Here is a 24,114-nt window from a genome sequence, read left to right on the forward strand (position 1 = left end):
TTTTCTTTAATATCCCCCATCCCCAGCTTAGTGGAACAGAAGTGCAGCTAAAAAATGCTCTGTGTTTTTTGATACTTTTCTTTTTCACTGTACGTGGAACAAACTGAAGCCACCTGTTGCTGTGAGGTTTTGCTTTGTTTTGTCATCCCCTAGTGTAAACAATAAATTAAGTTTGAATAAGGTGTATGGTATAACTACTGGAGCTCAGGAAATATATTTTTAGGTGCTTCAGCCTGGTTTTAACTCATGAGTTATCCTAAGCATTGTTATGTGACTGTCCTCAGTGACATTTAACACCAATATGCTGGTGCTGGTCCCTAAAACTACAGTGTATATGTACCTGAAATTGTAATCAATAATAAGGAGACAATGTAGAATCGTTTAGGTTGGGAAAGACCCTTGAGATCAAGTCTAACCATTAACCCAGGGCTCCTGAGTCCATCACTAAACCATGTTGCTAAGCATTGCATCTGTGTGTTTTTTAAATACCTCCAGGGATGGTGATTCCACCACCTGCCTGGGCAGCCTGTTCTGATGCTTGACCACTGTTTTAGTGAGGAAATTTTGCCTAAAATGCAATCTAAACCTCCCCTGGCACAACTTGAGGCTGTTTCCTCTTGTCTTGTCACTTGATTTCAATTCAATTTCAACGTGATTTCCAATGAGTGGAGTGAAAACTTTTATCACCAGCTAGTTGCTGTTTTATATGTGCTTTATGAGGGTCTAGATGAGACTATGTACTGTATTCAAAATAGAACTGCCTGACAGAATTATTCAAAACAGGATTTTGTTCATATGCTATGCAAGTTTTTAACTTTGAGAGAACAAACCTTCAGATGTGAGCTTCCTGTTTAATGTGGATGTTCCTGTCAACTCACTGCTATAGCTGTGTGTGCAGGGGGTGGGATTTTGATTTTTCTGTTGCTGAGGCTGCAGTCCATTTCTGCCAAAGGTGCTGACTTCACAAATTCCTGGAGTATTTTAGTCAGGCTTCCCTTAGTGCTCTGTTACTTGCTTAGGACACGAAGAACTCAGTTTCTAGCAGTAACTGATAACCTGTGAGCGTAACAGGTAGTTAATGCTGCTTGAAAGGTTTGCTGAGAGGCTTTGGTGATTAACAAAAAAATGATGGCCTTGATTTTTGTCCTGGGTTAAGAAAAACAAGCTGGCACGTACATCAGTGATTATTGCCATGCTTGAGGTTAGAGAAACACTTAATAATAATTCAAAGTAAATATTGCAATGTGCTTTCCTTATAGACAGAACCTGAAGACATAGAGCAAGGACCTAGCTTTCAAACTGAAGTAGCTAAATGTTGTACTCAAGTTAGCAGTATACTGGACTAAGGTCAGTGTTCTCTGCCCGGGTAATCTAAGTGAAGTTTAAAATCTCCCAACTCATTGGTAATGTTTTAATGAGATGTGCCCTTAACTTGGTAAAAGGGAAAAATAAGTCTTAATTTCTAGAACTATAAATTTATCTGGAGCAGATAAATTGCTGAAAATAAGGGAAGTGTTTTCAAGTCTTTAAAAAGTGCTAATGTGATGGCTTACAAATTGGAGTGTTCTTTATTTACAGAAACACTTGCACCCTGTTGGCATATGTTAGTGTGGCCCTGTGGTCATAGAGTATGGACCCAGGAGCAAAAGAGTTGCTTCAGTCTAGTAGTGAATTTCTAATGCTGGCAAGTATCTTAGATGTGAACATTTTAGTATCTCTGCCATGTGTGAAGGACAAATAATCTAATCCAATTAAGACAAATTTAAAAACTATAGTAGGAGACGCTTTAAGCCTTAGATTGTATGAGCTGCTGCTTATTTATACAGTAAATAGTGTTACTGCTTTAAAACCAGTGTATTTAAGGTTGGCAAGTTTAAATTAGAAGAAAACTTGTGTTGCATGATATATTAGTGAAAACTGGTTAAACGTTGTGATCCTAACAAATGCATCTTGTAAATGGAGGGAAGTATACTGTGATCTCTAGTTCTGTCATTCTAGAAGTCATTTGAAGCTTCTAGGTCAAATTAAAACTGTGGGCATAGCTCCTGCTTTATCTGAAAACCAAGATGCATACAGATAGCAACTACACCTTATGTTTCAGAACAGGTATTGTGAACTCTTGAGTCTGAAAATGCTTAACTTTCTAAAAGCAGTAAGTGGACAAATAGGTACAAGTAAGTAGTGTTCTGGGGTTGGGTATGGGAGAAGTTGGCTGGTGGTTGTTTTGTTTTGCTATGCGGAGTGCTTACCAAGGCACCCAGCACTTCAGTGTTTTGGGCAGTGTGCCTTATAAAATTGTTGTAGAACAGAAAGACTCCATTTTAAGCAAGTTTTTAGGTGTTTTGTTAAAGTGACGAGGCAAACTGAAGTAGTTGCGTCTATTTTGGGCCTAACTTGTTTCCATTTGTACAGTCTGTGAGTCTTGCTATGTGTCTGTACTCTTGTGGCCGTAATCATAGGCATATTAATATAAACCAGTTTTCTCCATCTTAGGCAAGAGTTGGTTTTGGAAGTGCGTAACTTCAGTTTCTTTTTTTGAGCCTAAATCAAGAAACTACAAAATTGGATTAATATTTATTTAGTGTGGCCTTTCCCTTATTCTTTAAATGCTTGCTTATTACCCTCTCCCAAGGCACTTGTTTCCTTGAGTGAGTTAATCGCCTTTCATCTGGCCTGCTGTCCGATCATCTTTGGAATGGTAGAGAGGTGATTAACAGTTACTGGATGATACAGGAGACTTGGACATGCAAACGTAGTAGGATGTTTAAATGCTGTGAGTTGTTGCTTTGCTTATGTGGAAGAAAGGAGTGAGATTGGAGGTGCTCTGGAATGCTGGTCCTAATCTGCTCTTCAAGCCTTGTTGCATACCTTTCTTCCACTGACATGGCTGTAGTTATGATTGGAGTGGGGAGTGAAAGCAGGACATCTGATGCCCGCAACTTGTAAGGTTGGACCATTTTCAAACAGGACCAGGAGACTTATATTCATAACCTTGTACCCAAATAAATGGGATGAAGAGTAAAGAAAGCTGTCATCTGCTGCTGCTAGTTGATAAGCTGCTTGAAAGTTTGCATAGGTACAGGTCTCAATTTCCAACACAACTAAATGGCCTGTTCCACATTGCTAAAGCAGACTTCATTTGTTTCCCTCAGGCTTCAAGCAACTGAACATAGTGCCCAAGTTGCATGTTTTACCCTACCATGCTCACTCATGTAGGAGCTAATGGACCCAGACCTCTATAGAATCTCAGTCACCAAAACCTAAAATGCTAAAGAGTAATAGGCTGCTTTGGACAGTGCAAGTATTACTTGAATAACTTTGCATTATCAGAATTTAAACTGGAGCTTATTTCCCTGAATATCTAACTTGAATAGCCACTAGGAATCCTAATAACCTATTCTTGGATTCAAAAGTTGATATGAAATATAGACTGTGCTGAGAAGCCAAAGGTGATAAAGTCACCTGATAAAACGTGAATTTTAAAAATTTCTGGGTTTTAAGTGACTTTCATGGGGCATATTGAGAGTCTGGAGTTATGCATGTACTTATGTTTGAGGTCTTCCGAGTCTTGTGGCTACTTATAAGTTTACTGCTTTTCCTCTTCAGTGTCTGTTAAGAATGTTTTTAAAGTTGTTGATCTGAATGACCCATTCAGTAAGGATGTTTACACAACAGGCTTGTCCTTAAGGTGAGGATTAACAGAAACTGTTTATAAGATTGTGCTTAGGAGATGTTTTCCTTCTGAGCCCTGTCAACCTAGTAATCAAATTGGAAATAGAATTCGGTTTCTCTTGCCAGCTTAAGAAATAGAAAAACTGAAGTGGTTGTGGAAGTCAGTAATAAAGGCTTCACAGATTAATTGTATACAACTGATACTATCTAGCTTACTATCTATCTTAGCTTCTCAGATTCCCCTATGAAGTGATGCTCAAGTTACCTCTGTGACGTTTGCCTTCAACTAGTCCTAACACTGGGAAGGGAGAGTAAAAATTCCTCCTGACATCTGTATGTTTGTGCAGCATGGCTGGGTGGAAAGAAGCTTAGGATGTCAGAGGGCTGTCCAAAGCATTGTATCCTGATGTGTGTTCTTTTGATTTCAGGCAAAAGTAAAGAAGCGGAGATAAAAAGGATAAATAAAGAACTAGCAAACATTCGGTCAAAATTTAAAGGTAAGTCACTTCATCATACTAAACTATACATGTTTTCTTAACATGACATTCTATGGGTTTTTCTTTTGTTTTTACACGCTTAGACTTTTTTTGTCAACTGCTGATGCAAGCAAAATGCTAGAGCAGGCTGTTAGAATAACTACTGAAAATGTTCTCTTAACTACAGAACTTCCTGCCAGTCTTGTGGCTCTTGGCCATAACAGAAGGAAAATACCTCCTATATCAAAGAACTGAGCTACTGTTTACAAACTATTTCTAATACTTTGCCTCTTAATTATGTGACTACTCGGCCTGTCTTCTTCCAGAGGGCTGTGAACTAGTCTGAAGAAATATGGGCAGATGTAATTATTGCCGGTAAAATAGAATCTGTTTAAACTTATGCACCACCCCTTTAGAGAGTAATGGGTTAAGCTGTCTTCTAGCAGAATTAAGATGAAAATATGTAGCTGATGAAGCAGTATCTTTACCACACACATAGTTCAAGGGTCTACCAGCAACCTGCATACAAGAGTAGCAGCCATTTTTCATAGTTCCAACTGTATGATGAAAGTAGATCTTACTGCCTAGTAAATTTAAGCATAAAATTGTAACTTTTAAGTAAAGCAGTTGAACATAAAAGCAAGATCTATGCTAGGCAAATTAGTGTATCTTTCAGCTAAAGAGACTGAGTTTGATGAAAAACTGTTTAAGAAGTTTCTGTACACTTAAGTTAGTCGAAGTTTCTTGTTACTTTGTCTTTCAACTAGTTTATTCATTAATCTGGAAGGTATAGCCACAAAGACTACTTGTTTTCTCTTGGTCTGTGTTTGTAAAACTACTTGCTGTCAGCAGCATTATTATTTGTCAGTTGCTGGAAATTCATTTGAACACCTAAATTTCTTACTTAATTTTTCAGACTGAACAGATGTTTTGAGAAAGCAGCATGTTACCTTCCCTGTAGCTATATTAACAGTTACTTCACTTATGCCCTTCTATGAACAACTAGAGGTTAATGCCTGGCTGGAAACCTTCCTGCAGTCATACTACCACAGAAATCTAGTTCTTTCAGCAGCTTGACTTCAGGCTACACCACCTTTTTTGTCTTGATTTAGTTGATGGGCAAGCTTTAGTTTGTAAAACCTAATCAGTTTTTCATTAATGGACCTGTAAGCTTTTCAGACGAAGTCATCAGTTTGCAGTGAAGGTCTGAAAACTTCAAAAGGCATAAAAAAATGAAAGTTACTGAAACTGCTGTAGAACCTCACTGCCAGCTGTATGTTCCAGTGTGCACAAAGCATGAAAGAGGTTCTGTCAAACCTTCTTGCTTCACTGCTAGAGTCAAACATACTGTTGTAAAGGAGTGCAATAAGGAATTGCAGAGGTGTTCATGAAGTACTAACTTGGAGGGATATAGTCCCATTCTTGCTGTTTGGCTGTGGTCAAATCCTGTTGAGTAATAGTCTTGAGGTAGGAGCAGTTGGTACCTCACTTGCTGCTTACTAGCTCCAACTCCTTGATTTTGCACCTGATGAGAAAAACTTTAAACTATGAGCTGAAATGAAGAAACTAAATTCAAACCTATTCCGTATGAAAGCTAAGCAATCTAGAAAAAATGATGGCTTATGTGTTCTGATTAACACAAGTTAAACTCCATTTGGGTCCATCCACACCCGTTAACCTGCATACTTCTGTAAACTTAAGAGTGTGAAAGAAGTGAATCTGAATTGTTTGGGTACCACAGCAATCAATGCATCCTTTAAAATTCATGCTAATAATGATTATGCTTTGAGTGCACTTACCAGTAAAGTGCAATAAATCACAGAATGAACGCTGACACAGAATTAAATATTTTGTCAGCATCGGTCATCCTGAGTCTTGCCCTGTGAAGAGCTTATGAACATGTATTTAGAAGGCTGCTAATATCACCTCTAGTAACAGGCTGCTTAACACATGCTAGAGCTAGTCTTCACTGTTCTTTCCTGTGCATGTCTTTCTAAAAGCAACAGTATAGCCCACTGTATTACTAACTTCAAGAAAACTTGGCAGTAATGAAGCTCTAAGTGAAATTATTTCTGTGAGAATACCATTCTCTGGTTAACAGAGGTAGCTGTGCTGTATCACTGAGTAATCACAGGTTAGAGATGATGATGGCACAGTTCATAAAAACTTGCAAGGTATTTTGTGGCTTATGTACAAAAATAGCTAGAAGTGTGTAGACAGCAAACTGGTTAATTGTGATGTAGGGGAGAAAAGATTATAGGGACCTTGAGCTGTGTAGAACAGTCAGGCAGCGATGAGAGAACAGAGTTGGTTTCAGCAAACTAGTGCGGTAAGTTCAGCATGTGTACTTTGTGTAGCATCTTATAAGCACGGTTTAAATAGTTTTTAATAGATATCTGTGTGCTCTTTCAGTAGCTTGAATGAAAGATGACTATGCCTTCCCATGAACTGATCCTCTATGGCTAGTATATTACTGCAGTTGCATGGGTTTCAGGTGAAAAAAAATCTTAATTAACTGAAGAGAATAATTTGATGTAGCCTGAACAAAAACTAGACATAAATGTCACAATTTGGAAGAAGCTGAGTTTGGACAACTTCTTGTGTAACTGCTTGAGGCCTTGAGAGTGTGAGGAGGTGATAGCTGTCTATCTTTCTGCTGCAGAAGTTCTGTGTGGGCTTTGTGCTGCATGGTTCTTGCTTGCAGAGGACTGTATAAAAATAAACACACTCTCATCATGCGTTTTATTCTTGGTTTTAGTGGGGATCATTCAGTTTAGCCTAGTTTCTTTTTCTGTACCTCTGACTTCTAGAAATGTGTTTACATAGTACGGATGAAGACAACAGTGTGCCTATGAACTTAAGATGGAGTCCCTTGCTAAATAATTATGGGGAATACTGGAGCCCTGGGTTAATTACCTGGGGAGGAGATGCAGGTGTTGGGCTGGCTGTATTGCTGTAACCAGGGTGAGGTCTGACTTTAAGAAGCAAGGCTGACAGTACTGTTTCTTGACACAGATACGTTCTTGCCTGAGAGTAGCGTAAGAGACTGGTATATGACAAGTATCCTTTCTTTGCTCTGGATATTTATGCTCTTCCACAGTACCTAGACCCCCACCCTATGTAACTTGCAAGATACATTCTTACACTGTTACACACAGAGACTAAGTATTTGTTCTATCATGAAAGTAGCTGGCAAGCCTGTTACCTGCCTTAGGTTTGGGTAACCTGCTATTTAAAATACCCTTGTACTTAATAGGCTGGGATGAGGCTGTATGTCTCTGGAGAAGCCATACTTTTCTGGAACTGATGGGACGTAAGGCTATGGCTTTGGGTTCTGATCTGGCTTCTGTGCTGCAAGCTCAGGAGGAATCTAGAATCCCTTTACTTAAGGGGACTTTGTCTCCTGTTTCAGCATGAGGAAGCTCTGTTGCTGAGGTCAGTGTGTCCTTGACGGTTGCTTTAAATGTTTCTGCATTAACTGAGATAAGATGTGTGTAATAGAGAGAAACTACACCAGTGTAAAAAAGCAGAAGCTGTAGGAGTTCAGCGTTTCTCCACACTTTTCCATTTTTACATATTCAGACTGTAAGCTGATTTTGCTGCCATGCTTGAGCCAAACTAAAGTCTGTCAGAATAGTAATTGCTTTGTAAATGAGTGAGGAAAAATCTGGTTTATTTGTTGTGTCATTTTGACCTCTCTGAGCAGAACTTGCATACTAATGAAACTGCCTGCAAATCTGTAAGTTGTTTGTGTGGTCGAAGGAACTTTGTTCTCTGCTTGTTCTGTTTTCCAGATCTGGCATTAGATTTTAGTTTTGTTCTAATTGCTTAATAGGGTTTGTGTTTATTAGAGCTTGTTTGCTACAAGGTTTCAGACATGTAATGTATCTTAATTTTGGCTTGTGTAGAAGCATGACAGTGTCACTTGATAATCTCTTTTTTCTTTTTTTTTTTTACTTCAGCTCATTTGTTTTCCCAAATCTGAGCAAGTCTTCTCTATTGTCCCAAACTACACAGTAACCTTTTGCAGGAAGTTCAAGATAAGCCTCTAAATACCTGTGTTAAACAGAAGCTACTGTAACAGTAAACTGCTTTCCTGGCAGGCTGTGAAAGCATGGTCTTTGTATTTAAGGTGGGTCTGATTAGTCACAGTGTCCTCTGGTCATCTGAGAGATGTATGAAGGCAATCATACAGTAATAAAGTGTCTTCACTGACAAAGTGTATTGTTGGAAGTAAAACCAGGCTTCAAATACCACCAGAGTTGTAGGGCTACTCTAGTAAAACTGTTCTGGTGGTAGTAGTGTGGTAACCCATACAAATCCATAAGCTAGTATTTATCTGCCACAAATATTTGGCTTGTCATTTAGAAGGCTTGGACTGTCACTCTTACTGAAAGAAATTTGTCTTGGAAGTATAAATACATTTGTAAAAAGCAACTTCATTTTTCTTGGCCTCTAAGCTAGTTGTAGACTTTCTTATACAGTATAGCAATGGATTGCTGTCAACTGCATGAACAACAACCTAGGAAGGATGCACACTGAATCAGAGACACACTTAAGGGTGTTACTCATTCTGTTTTGCATAAGCCATTACTGCAGTTTTAAAAGCTAAGATTGTATTGTCTTTGAGATGGCAATTGAACTTCTGAGTGCTGGTGAGACTAGGTTTGTCAGGCCTTCTGTGAGATTTTCACTTGGGGGCAGGACTTGTCGTCCTCTCTGGTTGGTAGCAGGCTCTGTAACTGTGCAGCAGGCTGGCTTGTAAGTGTACTGAATTAGATTCAAAAGCAGGTGCTGGTTTTTAATTCATGATCCAAATTGGAAATGGAAGGTGCTGCCTGGAAACTAAAGGGTCTCATAACACTTTTTTACCTTATTTCTTCCTTTTTGGAAGGCTGTGTGAAAGAGATCTATGCGCAATGAAAACCAAGACTTCTCTGTTGCAATGGTAGAGCGGTGATGCACAGAAATGTGAAAACAGTAATTCTTTCTTAATAATAGTACTATTTGCTGATCAGCTTAGAAAAATTACTAATAAACTTTCCAGGGAAAGCAAGTAGCCCTTGAAATGCCCAGTGTGCTTAAAACCTGCTGACGTGCGTTCTGAATCCTTCCTGTTTCTGCTGACTTGATTTGCAGTACTTGCTAATGTTCCCGAAAGCATTCTAAAATGAGCTGAGTTAAAAGAAATGATTGTGTATTGCAATAAAGATAACAGAACATGTGAAATTTCCTTCTGCTCTTGTTTGGATGTTTGCTTGAGGCTGGGGGAAGCTGTGCTATTTTAGTATATACTTAAGCAATGAGACTTGTTAGTAACATTTAAAATAGAACTTTTATAACTTTGTAAATGCTACATGGAGGTGGGGGGGAGAGGAATTGAGTATTTAAACTTGAAATTTCAGTAAGAATCTGAATCAGACTTCTTCAAAACACAGCTAGAGTTTGACAACTACAGTGAGAGCTTTGACTGCAATGCTCTTACTTTCAAATACCTCAGCTAATAAAATATAATTTAAAAAAAAATAGTTCCCAGCAATAACAGAACATCATAAGGCTTTAAAGAAGAGTTATACGAACTGTTACTTGCCTTAGTTTATAGGCTTGCCTGTTACTGAGAACCTTCACATCGACTGCAGTTCTGCAAACAAGGCCCAAAAGCTTTTGAAAGCAGCCAGTGAACTGTATTTTTTGTCTTAAAGTGTTTCAGGTCTGATTTTAAAATACTGTTCTTTGATAGCACATGATGGAGAAGGAAGCTGCTTTTTAAGGAAACGTCAGCGTGTTTTGAGCTTGATTGTGTGGCGTAGCTTCTATCAGGAATGCTTCAAATACCCCAAGATCCAAGGACTTTGCTAATCTGAGCTCTTAAAGTACTGCTATCTTGGAAGGATGTAACGCTTTAAATAGCTGGGTCCTAAACTTGTTGGGGGGGAAAAACCCCAACTGCTATACTTTGTGAACATCAGTGTGGTTTGGAGTGTACATACTTTCATCTGCTTATGTTCCTCATTAAATGAGTTACAATGTTCTGTACTCGCTCTTCCCTTCTGGTCTCACAAAGTCAACACCAGATTCATTTGGGAAGGTGAGAGAATAGGGTTTATACTTGTGACTTTGTGTATTGCTGATGGATCGTACAGTAACAGACAGCTGCAGTTCAATCTCTTGGACTCCCAGGAGCTCGAGTCTTGGAGACTAGTTAGAGTTTTTTCACTTATGGTCATGTTTTTACGTGAAGGCTACTTTCTGATGCCTGTAGGCGTATCTGTATCTCTGAGAGAAGCAACTAATTACAGTAATGCTATTAAATACCACAGCAAGTCCTCACTTATGTGGATGTTTGCCACTAGAGGAGCACTGAGGAAGATGGATTCGGCTAATTTAGTTTCCCCTTCTGTGAACCTTAATAGTATGTGGTAGTGGTATTCAGCATTACCTGTTCCTTTGTACAGTCACCTGGAAACAGCTGGCTTGTCATGAGTTGGTGTGTTCTTACAAAGCAGTATAAAGCCCCCCTGGCTTATTCACAGATTATTTCTCTTTCATACCTCATGCAGAAGAGCAATTGGAAAAACAAATCCTGAGAGCTTGCAGAAACTTTTCCGAAGCAGCTGAAATATACATAAAAACTAAAGCTGTTGCTCTACCTTTTCCTGTGGCTTTTTTCTCTTGCTTCCCTTAAGGAAGGCAGGCATCTTTGATCTGCATCTCCCTGCTACGATGAGGTGGCAGGAAGCTTCAGCTCTTAAATACCTCCTATTATACTACTTTCCCAAGAAGATGGTACTCATTTCCCTTGTTGTAAGTACAGATGAGTTTATTCCTTGGCTGTTCAAGCCATAGTTTGAAGGCCACAGCAGATAGACAGACATGGCTGAATATCTAGTTTTCCCTCTGGCCATATTGCTTCCAAAGAAGAAAAAAAACCAAACAAAACCAAAGAAACACATACACACAAAAAAAAACTCCACCTCAAAACAAAACAAAAAACCATTTCTCCCTCTTAGTCTGGATGTTTCACTCTGGTTCTTTAAATCGGACTTCTAGTAAAGCAAACTGCCCTGGATTTGTTTGCTGATTCAGCAGGAAAATAGCCTTATGGCAGGAAACTGTAAATGTGATGTGAAGAAAACATCTTTGGACAGCATTCTGCAGAACTAGCTGTTGTCAGAGAATCTTTACAGGATCCAGTGTAGTGGGATTTCACTGTCATGAGTATATTTGGTAATGCTGTTTCATGTATCCAATTAATGTGATGTTGTGTTGGCTTCTGTGGTATAGACCTGAAGGCAATTTTTCTTTGTGCAGCATAAAAACAGCTTTAAGGTAAAGCTGCTTTTTGTTGGCAAGTGATAAGCTGTCTGTGCCAGTTCAAATCTGAATCTGTAGACACTTTTTAAGGTATCGTTTTCTGTATTAACATAACCGTTGTGTGCTTAAATCTGTCTTCTCAGCTGAAATAAAACTAAATAAGTTTCTAGAGTAAAAATAGAAACCAACCTACCAAAATGCATAGCTGCAGCCTGTAGACATAACCTTTTATCATCTTCTACTTAAGCGTGCCAGTATTCTTTCTCTTGGTTCGCTAATATTACATGGCTTCACACATTGATGGTAGTGTTCATTCCGTCACAAGCTAAATTTATACTGGTAGGTTTTCATTGCTTTCATGTGGTCAGCGAGTGTAGCATGAAATCTATGGGAGCTGTAGATACGTGGCATGAGAAATCTAACCTGCTTCTGCACCAGTGGATGAGAAGGAAGTAGGAGATGCTTCTATACTAGGATTCTTTATTATATATTTAGCTGCCTATTACGTAAATCTGAAGTTTTTTTAAAAAAATGCAGCTTGGAGCTTTTTTCATGAGGGCAATGAGTTAGGGATATGTTATTTAAGCTTTACTTTATGCAATGCTGTTCTGGCTGAACTTGCCCATCACTAAGGAATACACACTGGTATGACAGATTAGTTATTCTGGGCTTAGAACGCAGAAGCTGAGGAGTTTATGTAGCCTTTTAGGCAGCAGTGTCTATTAAAATTTTGCTACCCTGACTGAACTTGTTAGCATTCAGGCTTGCCTGATCTAGTGGGCACTCCTTTATCTCCTGATTTGGGATAGGGAAGGAATGTTCAGCAGAGAGTGTATGTTCATGTGTAGCCCTTCAGGAAAAGTGGTCTGGCTGATGAGCTGTAAGCTGCTGTACTGTCCCATGTAGCTTTTACAAGTTTCTACAATACAGAAGTACTGCAACATAATACCAAATCTATTTAGGGTGCATTTTTCTTGGAAAACTGAAACACTTACGAATACTTTGATTTTACAAACACTTCATGGTAATCTCATTACATCCCAAAGCCTTGAAAAAATATATGAATCTCTTCACTTTATCATTCTAAAAAGACTCGCTGTTTTTATTTTCTTGCTACCTAGTTCTCTACTGTAGTGTACTTCAGGAGGTGTGTTAAGACCTTTAACTGTGATAAAGATTTTGTAATTGGTTTAACAAGAGGGCATGTGTATGGAAGATACAGCTGCTCTTAGCAGAAGCAGGAAAAGCAAATTCTAATAAATGCATATGTATTGTCTCTTTGCAGGAAAATACTTCAAGGACATAGCAGGATAATTCAGGGACTAGATGACAGCATTATTTCATGATTGCCCTTTAGGGTGGAATTAGCACTAAAATATTTGGGTTTTTTTTCCCCTTATAAATGAATTTCACACTTGGAGAAATATTTAAAACTAGTACTATGTGAATGTCTTGTTGAAAAAGATGAGCTATCACTTAATCAGTGTGATGAATTTTCCTGTCTCGAACTATTAGGAAGAGCTACAAGCTACCTGTTTTATGACTGAGAATATTTTTTGTCTAAAACTGAGGAGTTGTTTGTCTGACATCTGTTGATAATGGTTTGTGATAACTTTCGTGTGTTCAGCACAAAATTTAGAGACTTATAGCCCTTTAAATCGGGGATAAGTGGGTATATTTAGTATTTTGCTTGCTGTAGAGTGAATAGAAGCTAATCATTAGCACATTTAAAATCTGTGGAATTCAGATACTGCAATAGCTGAACCCTCAGTTTGTCCCTCCACTGTAGGGTGATATGTAGTGAATCAAGTGTCAATCTTAATTGCTAGGTCCAACTGTAAATCTTCTTACTGTTAAGGTATGATGAGGTACCTTAGTGGAGCTGCGGAGGAGGGAGAACGGGATATAGGAGCAACATAGACTTAATTGTTCTTTGTTTCTTTGCTTTCCAGGTGACAAGGCTCTGGATGGTTACAGTAAGAAAAAATATGTCTGCAAATTGCTTTTCATTTTTCTTCTGGGGCATGACATTGACTTTGGTCACATGGAGGCTGTAAACCTGCTCAGTTCCAATAGATACACAGAGAAACAAATTGTGAGTAACTCTGTCTCTATATAAGATAAGCTGTTCTTTCTAATATCCTGTCTTGGCTGTGTAGTCTGTAAAGGACTCTGCTTCATTCCAGTGTGCCCCCATCCCCCCATCTTAAAAGCCTTATTTTGAATCCAATAGTGATTCTGAAGTTTAAACACCTTTGTGTACAGGGAATCTTGTACTAATGGTAAAAGCTAAAGTGTGTACTCTGTGTAGAAGTTATTATTCTTGCTAAGAAACTGCCTTGAGTCTTGCATTAAAAGGTAAGTAACCTCTTAATTTTCAGAACATCTCTTTAAATCTTCCTAGGTGAGGCTGTGTTTATCAGGCACATGTAAGTTAGTAGTGTTTGAATAAGCTGAATTCTTGATTTGCTCCCATTCATCTAAAATGATCTTTTGAGTATATGCTGAAATAGATTGATGAAACACTTAGTAAATTAGGGTATCACTAAACTTAATCATTTTTGCTTATTTCACTTAATCTTTATAACCTCTTCTCTGCTATCTGAATATTTATTTCTGCCCATATGTTTTGGATTGGAGGAGAAATATATGTCTTGGAATGACTTGTGGCATTAACAGAAGTCAGCTAAAATCAATTTTCATTTTCCTTTTTCTGAATCACAGGGATATCTCTTCATCTCCGTACTAGTGAACTCTAACAGTGAGCTGATTCGTTTAATAAACAATGCGATCAAGAATGATCTGGCCAGCCGCAACCCCACCTTCATGGGGCTTGCTCTGCATTGTATTGCTAATGTGGGTAGCCGGGAGATGGCGGAAGCATTTGCTGGAGAAATTCCAAAAATACTTGTAGCTGGGTAGGTATGGCATGTGTCCTTCAAATACAACACCAATAAGCCTTTTCAGTTACTTGGTTCCATTGCAGCAGCTTAATCTATGCTTAGGAGCTATACAGCCCTGGGCTTGCAGTACAAATAGTGACTGTGTGCTGGTTTTAGCTGGTATAGGGTTAATTTTATTCGTAGTAGCAAGTATGGGGCTGTGTTTTGGATCTGTGCTGAAAACAGTGTTGATAATGCAGATATGTTTTCATTATTGCTGAGCAGTGCTTGCACAGAATGAAGGCCTTTTCTGCTTCTCACACCACCCCAACAGCAAGCAGGCTGGGGGTGCATAAGACGCTTGGAGAAGACACAGCCAGGACAGCTGGCCCCAACTGTCCAAAGGGATCATAGAGTCATTGAGGTTGGAAAAGGCCTTTGAGATAGTCGTGGGTTAACAGTTGGATTTGACAAACAAGTCCACCACTAAACCATGTCCCTAAGCACCACATCTATGCATTCCTCAAACATCACCAGGGATGGTCATTCCACTGCTTTCCTGGCAGCCTGTTCCGATGCTTGACAGCCCTTTTAGTGAAGAAATTTTGCCTAATATACAATCTACACCTCCCCTGGCACAACTTGAGGCTGCCTCCTCTTGCCCTGTCACTTCTTACACAGAAGAAGAGACTGACCCCCACCTGCCTACGGTCTCCTTTCAAGTAGCTGTAGAGAGCAGTAAGGTCCCCTCAAGCCTCCTTTTCTCCAGGCTAAACAACCCCAGTTCCCTCAGCTGCTCCTCACAGGAGTTGTGCTCCAGCTCTGTTGCCCTTCTCTGGACACGCACCAGCACCTCTACGCAGCTCTTGAGGTGATGGGCCCAAAACTGAACACAGGATTTGAGGTGTGTCCTCACCAGTGCTGAGCACAGAGGAACAATCACTGCCCTGGTCCTGCTGGCCACGCTATTTTGGGTAGAAACCAGGATGCTATCTGCCTCCTTGGCCACCTGGGCATGCTGCTGGCCCATGTTCAGCCAGCTGTCAGCCAGCACCCCCAGGTCCTTTGCAAATGCACTGAGGGTGCATTCAATCCCCTTGTCCAGGTCATTGATAAAGGTACTAAACTGATCTAGTCCCAGTACTGAGCCCTGAGAGAACACCACTTTTGAACTGGCCACCAGCTATGAAGCTATGCTAAGCATATAAAGTTGGGGGAGGGGATGCTTGGAGTGATGGAGTTTTGTCTTCCCATGTAACTGTTACGTGTGATGGAGCTCTGCTTTCCTGGAGATGGCTGAACACCTGCCTGCCAATGGGAAGGAGCGAATGAATTCCTTGTATTGCTTTGCTTGTGTGCGTGGCTTTAGCTTTTGCTATTAAACTGTATCTCAACCCGTAAGTTTTCTCACTTCTACCCTTCTGATTCTCTCCCGTATCCCACCCTGGGGACAGTGAGCAAGCATATGGGGCTTAGTTGCTAGATGGGGTTAAACCGCAACAGTGGCAATTTCCAGTAACTGCAGATACTTTGATGTGCCTGAGCATGGAGGCGCTTATATACATGTACAGGTACAATATGGAAACAAAGACTCTGTCGGTATCTTGCATAGGATTTTAAAGCTTTGTTGTGATCCAGGTTTTGTTCTGTGGATCCAGCTGTGATGAAGTTCTGTGGCTGTGAACCCTCCTGAAATGTGTGTTACTTTCCCTTATCTCTCCTGATGAAAAGAAGAAATAAATGAACCAAAATAGGTCTACGCTACAAATTTTGTTATAAACTGAAGTTCTTATTTAAATGGTCCTGACTTCATGAGGAATGTGAGAATATTCTGCTATGTGAACTTTCTTGCTTCCTCTACTAGCCATGTAAACACCAATTCCTGTAATTGAGAAATGGTCACTACTAATTTTCTAACTTTCCCTTTGTATAGCTAGAAGTCTCTAAACAGACCTGGCAAATGTCTGGAACTAAGTAAATCTAAAATGAAACTTGTGATTGCAGGGCTAATTTATTTTGGAACTTAAAATGTCCAAGTGCATTTAAACTGTCTTATGGATATGAAATGTTTTTTTTCGAGTATGCATGGATCTTGTTTTATAAAAAAACTAATGTGTTACATTAATATTAAAAAAGCAACATGTTGCACAAGAACTGTATTAATTCTCCAAATGTCAAGCACTGGAGCTTGCAAGTGTTGGAAATGTGCTTGCTTATGCAACACTAATTTTGACTGTATTATGTGCACTGTCTGAGTTGGTGACAAGAGGAAGGATATAACGTGATACATAGTTGTAGCAAGAGTCTTAGGAAATACTTCCGAGTGCCTTGAAATAGTGTCTCTATAATGCCACGCTTGAATACTGTTACTATTTTGCGGAGCTGCAATGTAGTATGGGCCAGAAAGAATCATAAGCAGCTGGCATATGATGCTCAGTATGGGTCTGGTCTAGTGGAGGAAATGGGGAGAATCTATCGTGTACCTCCACCTTTCTCAGACATGGAATTCCCTATGTAAAGGTGCATGTTTAGGGATGGCACATTCTGGGCCCCCTGTCTGGCTTGTTGCTGTCCTGTCCTGCAGTGCCCTTGCCAGGTGCTGTTCTCCATGTGGCATAGTGGAGACAACGCTGATGAGTTGTGGGTTCTAATGAGATAACCTTAAAAAAGTTTCATAAATTTCACTTGGGGTGATCAATACAGATAGAGCACAGCACCTTTAGTCCAGACTTGTTTGAACTTTTGAGTGTTGTTTATATTCCAAGATCAGTCTTCAGGGCATGATTCCTCTTGCATTTTTAAAAGAATGTACACACACTTTTATATATATATATGTCTATGTACAACGTAAGTGACCTGTGCAGAATGAGCGCTGTCAATTAAACTTGCAACTTCAGTGTAGCTCCTTTGGCTTGAATTATAAATTGGAGGGGAGGAATAGGTTTTTGGGTTTCTTGGTGCATCTTTTTTTTAACCAAGGTACAAATTGATCTATGGAAAATTGGTAAATTCGTAAAGAATGGGTGGACTTAATTTCTGCTGAGTATGTGGAGGTTGCTGAACATTTAAGCAAGATTGCACATATAAACTGCCTCTTAAAACTGTGACTGCTAATGCTCTGTACACTTTTTGGCTGTTGTTTGTGCAATACACAAAATGCTTCGTTGACTGCTTTATGAAAGGGAGTTCAGTGAACTAGAATAGTAGCATGCTGATCTTAAAATATTCCGTTTCTGTGCCAGCAGCATGGATGGCAAGGTGAAGAGATTTGTGGGTTGCATGCTTGGTGATAGCTAGCCAACTTGCATGGTAGCTGTAGGTACTGACACTGTTGAATAGTTAATGATTTGTATTTAATATGCAGGACCTATCAGGAGATCCAGCTTTTGTTAAAAGCATAGTAGTGTACCTTAGCTGTTCGAGTCAGGCTTGTTCTTTTGATTAGATGAGCTTGTGCTTGTCTAATGGTGAACTTTAAATTCTGATTTGAAGATTGTGAAATGTCATTCTGAGTTGCAGAGAATCATAATAGAGGCTACTCGGCATATGTAATGGTTGAAAACTTGATTGGTTAAGCTTACTGGACAAAATTAAGAACAGCAAATACTGTAACATAGGAAGAATTAGTGAACTGCTGTTACAACTTCTCTTGAAAAGATGCTGCCTGGCTAGGGATGCTGAGTCAGTGCAGACTAGCGTAATGCTGGCCTGCAAGGATTGCTGTGACTTAATCACTGTATTTTTAAGTCCATATTTATGTCTTGCAGAGATACTATGGACAGTGTGAAGCAGAGTGCTGCGTTATGCTTGCTGCGTTTGTACAGAACTTCGCCTGACCTTGTCCCCATGGGAGACTGGACATCTAGAGTGGTGCATCTGCTTAATGATCAGCACTTGGTAAATCGGCTTCATTATGTTTCTTGGGCCTACTCTGTATGGAGAATGATGCAGCTTCTGCTGTTAAATATGCTATTGATTTATTTCTTCTTGAGTCTTTCAAGCAAGTGGGTTGCTGTTTTCTTCAAGCTTTGGGAAACAAAACCTGGTCTTGAATACTTCTAGGGATGGGGCATCCACAGCTTCTCTGGGCGAACCTGTTCCAGTGTTTCACCACCCTCAATAAAGAATATCTTCCTAATACCTAAATCTATTATCTTTCAGCTTAAAACTATTACCCCATGTTCTGTTGCTATGTGCCCTTATAAAAAGTTCCTCTCAATCTTGTGCCTTATTGATCCTAAGTCATATGGCATAGGTGTCGTACTCATTTTCCTAGGCATTTTAACATCAGACCTGCACTAAAAATGCAAGGCGTGGTTTGTCAGTGCTTGGACTTCCTTGTTCTGTGGTGTCCACATTGTCATTCTTACCTTGCTAGTTCAGAAAAACCTATTGGTCTTGATAAAAGGCTCTACTTTTCTTCCTGTAATACTTACTTTATGAAAGTAAGGCTATTAAGACCTGTGCTTCAGCAGTAATAAAGAATGCTTTAGTCTGCAGTAATATGTTTGTGTTATGCAAAGCACTTTCTTCATGTTGGGTTGTCAGAACCCTTTCCTGGATGATCTGCTGCATCTTCTTTCTTCTGCTTATGCTTCTCTTGTGTAATAAGGCAATTTGCATCCAGACTTTATTTTAATATTAGCTCTCTTATTTTAGATGTACCGTACAAGTACGAAGCAAAGCTATACAAAAATAGCATGAAATGCTCTGCAGCTGTAGCAGTATTATGTTGTTGAAAATCCTGTTGTATTTTGAAGATGTCTAATTGGTCTAGCTGCTAGCCAAATAAAGGGCTTTTTAACGTGGGGCTTTGTCATGGGGATAAACTTAAGGTTTTTTTAAATATACAACAAAATTGAAGTGAAGGGTGTTAATTGGCAGCATCTTAGGCTGTTACAAAATTGATTGTGTTGCTTTGTTGTTTTCTAGGGTGTGGTTACTGCAGCTACAAGTCTGATCACCACTTTGGCACAGAAGAACCCAGAAGAGTTTAAAACTTCAGTCTCCTTGGCAGTGTCTAGATTAAGCAGAGTGAGTCTGATGATAACCCTGATAATACTTCACTGTTGCTTAACTTACACAGCTTTCTAGGTCAGGTTTGCTTACTGTTGCTTATTTATTCAGCTTTCTAGGTCAGATTAGTTTAGTGTACCATTAAAAGCAAAGGTGGTTCAGTTTGACTGTATAGCTTGTTCAACTAACCTCTTTTAACACTTGCTGCTTACCAGGACAGACAACTGCATTGTCTTGCCCAGGCTCTCTTTTTGTAATCTTTGCTATGGTTCCAAGTCTATGCATCAAAAAGGTGTCTTTCTCTTTCTACTTAGCAACTCTGTTTGAAAGAATCTTCGTGATGCAGTTGAGTGTTTAATCCTTGTTTTATGTTACTATAACTGCAAAGAGTAGCTGGATCAAAGACTGATTCTGCAAACTTCTGCACAGAACGCTCAAAAATACAGCCCATACTTTTTAACTATATCAAAGCTTCTTACAAGATCTGTTGTCTTCCTGATCCCCCTTTTGAGCTGCTGCTAGGTTAATAATCATCAGTATTTCATACCCTGTAAATGGGTGTAGCGGTTAAGCAGGGGCAGGGGGTGCAGCAAGGAGTGGCAAGAAGTTTCTGTAAGTTAGCATTGTGTGCTGGAAACCTTAGGCTACTTTTCTGTTTGTTTTTGTTGGGTTTTGTTTTGTCTTTTGGAAGGTATGCAAGACATGGAAGGATACTACTTAACAAATGTAATTTAGACCCAGATTTATGTGGTGTTACACGTAAGGTTACTTGTAGTCCAGAGAAATTTGATTTCTTTTCAAATGTGAAGATTTGTCTAATATTTAAAAGCAAGAGAGTACTGAGAGAAGGGCACAGCTGTACTGTAATGGAGCAGCAAGAATTAGCATTTATTTGAGCAAAGTAAACTTAGACTACTGTATCTGTGAAAATGAATTTCTGTTAGTAAGGACCCTGATGATATAATATGACAACTTGCACCTAATTAATCTACCAAATTAAAGAGTAGTTTTGTGACATAGTCTTGTAAGCTTCTGTCAAAGGTGACCTGCTGTGTTCTTTGGGTCCCCCTCGTCATTGTGCATCACGTAAGTCCAGTAGTTGACATCATGCTGTCTGCTTATTTTACAGATTGTGACTTCTGCATCAACAGATCTTCAGGACTACACATACTACTTTGTTCCTGCTCCTTGGTTATCTGTGAAGCTCCTGAGGCTGTTACAGTGCTATCCGCCTCCAGGTAATGCACAAATCACAACAGTGGCCGTTTCTCTTACTCGGTATGCTGTCTCCCAAGAGCTACTGTGCTGTGCTGTTACCTTAACTTGGAGTGCACACACACTGTCCTAAGACAAGGATATTGACGTCTGTACTCCTGAGTGTTTCAGCTTGTTAAAATTAAACACAGTGTAATTCAAAAGGCCACGTAGCTTAGAGCAAGGTGTCAAACTGGTATGCATCTTACAAACCAATTGCAACTACAGTTTTAAATGTTCTTTAATGTTATCAACTGTATTAAAGCCTTGAAACTTATTACGGTGTAGATCGCGTTTGGCTTTTGTTCTCACCCCAATAGAACTATGACTTAGAATTCTTTTGCCAACTTTATATTGCGGGAGGGTGAGCTGTTTTTGATGGATCAGAATACTGCAGTTTATTCAGATTTAGCAAGGTGGAAGGCCTGAGGTAGTGATTAGGGTATTGAGCAAAGCGAAGTTGTCCAACGGCTTGTTCTTCTCCAGAAGACCCTGCGGTACGTGGTCGTCTAACAGAATGCCTGGAAACTATTCTTAACAAAGCACAGGAGCCACCAAAGTCAAAAAAAGTACAACACTCAAATGCAAAGAATGCCGTGCTGTTTGAGGCAATAAGCTTAATTATACATCATGACAGGTGAGCTGTGAGAACACCTCTATTGAGAGGAATGTTTAAGTGAAAAGCTGTGGCTTTGTCTTGAACACTAAATGGAATTTTACTGGGAGGGAAGGGGAGGAGAACAGAATATGAAGTTGCTTGCTAGACTGGGACGCAACCACAGCAATGAAATTGAACAGTATTAATGAACTGTGGTGCTGTCAGCATACTTTTTTTTATTGCTTTGTTTCTTGCTTCTAGGTGTTTTTGGTATTTTGTATTGACCCTACCACTCTAGTCCAACTGACATTATTTGCTCATAGTATTTGAATTTTCATTTCACCAGTGAGGCGTTCTGGCAGACACTGAGACATTTTAAGAAATTTCCACTGCAGAAATAGTATTCTATATTGGGTATTCTCAAACCTGTTGCTTTTAACCCTTTCACTTTCTCTCCTGTTCTGTGCAGTGAGCCAAATCTACTAGTCCGTGCCTGTAACCAGCTAGGTCAGTTCTTGCAGCACCGAGAAACTAATTTGCGTTACCTAGCACTGGAAAGCATGTGCACGCTTGCCAGCTCTGAATTCTCACATGAGGCTGTGAAAACACACATAGAAACAGTTATCAATGCATTGAAGGTAAATATTTAAGTGTGCAATTCTGTTTTGAGTGTTGTCTTCTCCCCTGCCTCAATGCCCTCTCCCCCACTGCCCTAAGCCCCCTATCCCTAATTAAGCTAATGATACTTTGAGACCGAATGAGGTATTCTCAGGAGTCTGCTTTAGGTTTTTTCTTTAATCCTGCAAAATCTTGCTGTATTGGCAACAATATAGGTCAGCTTCAGTTTTTCTGCAGCTTACTAGTAAATCTGACACTTGCAGCTGTGGCCCCTGTGATGCTGTGGTAACTCCTCAAGCTGCAGGCTGAAGGTGGATAACTCTTTATGCTGGGAAGATTTTGTTTTGCTACTGTCTTGCTGGTGTCAGACACTACTCCTACTGCAGTAGCTGATGAGGGGCAGTGGAGCAGATTAATTTCCGCTGCAGAATCAGACAGTCGGGAAACCAGAAAGACACATGCCCAGGCCATCTTCATGTGAAAAAGGAGTCAAAAGAGGAAGACTGATTTGCATGTAAATTTACTTGCACGCTTCAGTGTTTACATGTACTTTTTTCTTCCAAGCTCATGCTGTAGCATATTAATACATGTGTCTAACCTTCAAGTATGTACCTGTTCTAGCTGGGCTTCTGTTGATACAAGGCAAGCCCAACACTAAACCTGCAGGTAACTAAATCGTTCACTGGCCTGGTGACAACTTGACAATGTCAGCCAGTTATTAGTGTTTTTGTGGCCAGTAGTACCAGTTACCCAGTGCACAGCAGACCACAAACTCATTCATGTAGGGTAGTAGTGGAGTATTCTGTAGAAACTTCTCCATTCTTTCAGCACTTGCACGGATTTGAATATTATGCTACAGGAACAAAACCTGATGACTTGAATTTTTGTAATAATATCTAAAGGCAGGAAGCTGCTTGACTCTCCAGTGACTTTTTTTCTAGGTGAAAGTGAGAGTAACATGAGAAACTCATAGCTTTTGTGAAGGAAATACCCAAGTTCATTCTGCATCTGAAAGATGAAAATGCATTTGTTTTAAATTTGATTATAGATTACAGTGTTTGATCTCTTCAGTAAATTGCATGTGCTTTCCAAATGAAGGTGAAATCATCTTGACTTTTTGCTGTGTGTCCTTTTGCAGACTGAAAGAGATGTAAGTGTACGACAAAGAGCTGTAGATCTCCTGTACGCAATGTGTGACCGAAGCAATGCCCAACAGATTGTGGCTGAAATGCTCAATTACTTGGAGACTGCTGATTATTCCATTAGAGAAGAAATTGTGAGAAATTTCTTTCCTTAATTTTTTCATAGCTGGCTTTGGCATCGTATACGTCATTTATCAATCGGGATGCTGCATAGTCTGTAACAATCTTTTTTTCATGGTTCTTTTTTTTTAAAAAAAAAAGTAACCTAAGACCTAAGTTTGTAGTCTAATAGCGAAGAATGTTCTTCATTTGGGTTAAACTAGAAGCATCAGAAGTTAGTAAGATAAGTAATTATTTGTAGGTAGAACTTCATACTGTGTATGCTGTGAGAATGTTCTCTAAGGACTCCCTAAACCAACACCTCGTCAGCTAAGAGAGGCGTGATCTCTATCTCCATCTTCCAGCAGGAAAAGAGTGCATAAGCTGAAATACTCGTAATGACCTTCCTAGAATGGTAGCTAAAACCTGTACTTATGGAAATTACTTCGCTTAGTTAAGTGCTAAAGTCTTTTGCTCAGAGAAGTTAATGTTAATACTGTGTTAGCTGACTTACCTGTTGCACTGTCTTGTTGCTGTGGGCAGTCTACCCTGACTTGGCAGATAATGTAAATTAAATTCACTACTTCTAAAAGAACAGGTCAGTATAAATGCAACTGATAACAAATGATGTGGAGGTCTCTTCCTATGCTGATTGTTTGCTTGAGGATATAGGAATCTTAGTATGACCTGGAAAAGTCAGCTATATTTTGGTGAGTCTGGTCTGTCTCTGCTAGTTTGAGTTCCCACTTTTTTGTTTTTTAGATGTCTCCAGTTTCCTGCTTGCTTCTGTTGTGGTGTGATGGTTTTGATGGTGTCTTTATAGCAAACAAAACCAGTTTAATAAATTGCTCGTGATTGCGTAGGTACACAGTTGAAAAGTGACAGATACAATATTTGATTGAATTACGGGGAAAGCATTACGTACCTGGCAACTGGCGCGTTCTGGCACAGAATTTCAATGTTTGTCTTCTAGCTGCAGGAGCAAGTGAGCAAGCTGATGTATCTGAAACTGAGGCTTCTGGGCTACCATGGGGTATCACTAG

General features: G+C 39.6%; 1 protein-coding gene across 4 annotated transcripts in view; it reads left to right on the forward strand.

Moving 5' to 3' along the window:
* Nucleotides 1–24,114, forward strand: part of AP2A2 (adaptor related protein complex 2 subunit alpha 2) — a 46,192-nt gene that overhangs the window by 9,762 nt on the left and 12,316 nt on the right. For 2 of the 4 annotated variants that reach the window (XM_080405580.1, XM_080405582.1), the window contains exons 2-10: nucleotides 4,101–4,169; nucleotides 13,415–13,557; nucleotides 14,187–14,380; nucleotides 18,112–18,241; nucleotides 19,277–19,378; nucleotides 20,490–20,598; nucleotides 21,101–21,251; nucleotides 21,682–21,850; nucleotides 22,969–23,106. In XM_080405580.1, coding sequence (XP_080261706.1) covers nucleotides 4,101–4,169; nucleotides 13,415–13,557; nucleotides 14,187–14,380; nucleotides 18,112–18,241; nucleotides 19,277–19,378; nucleotides 20,490–20,598; nucleotides 21,101–21,251; nucleotides 21,682–21,850; nucleotides 22,969–23,106 — 1,205 coding nt within the window. The remainder of the gene's footprint in view (nucleotides 1–4,100; nucleotides 4,170–13,414; nucleotides 13,558–14,186; nucleotides 14,381–18,111; nucleotides 18,242–19,276; nucleotides 19,379–20,489; nucleotides 20,599–21,100; nucleotides 21,252–21,681; nucleotides 21,851–22,968; nucleotides 23,107–24,114) is intronic. The other 2 variants (XM_080405581.1, XM_080405583.1) reach the window with 1 other exon arrangement.

This window comes from Falco punctatus (assembly GCF_963210335.1).
Source record: "Falco punctatus genome assembly, chromosome: 10".
NCBI classification, from domain to species: domain Eukaryota; kingdom Metazoa; phylum Chordata; class Aves; order Falconiformes; family Falconidae; genus Falco; species Falco punctatus.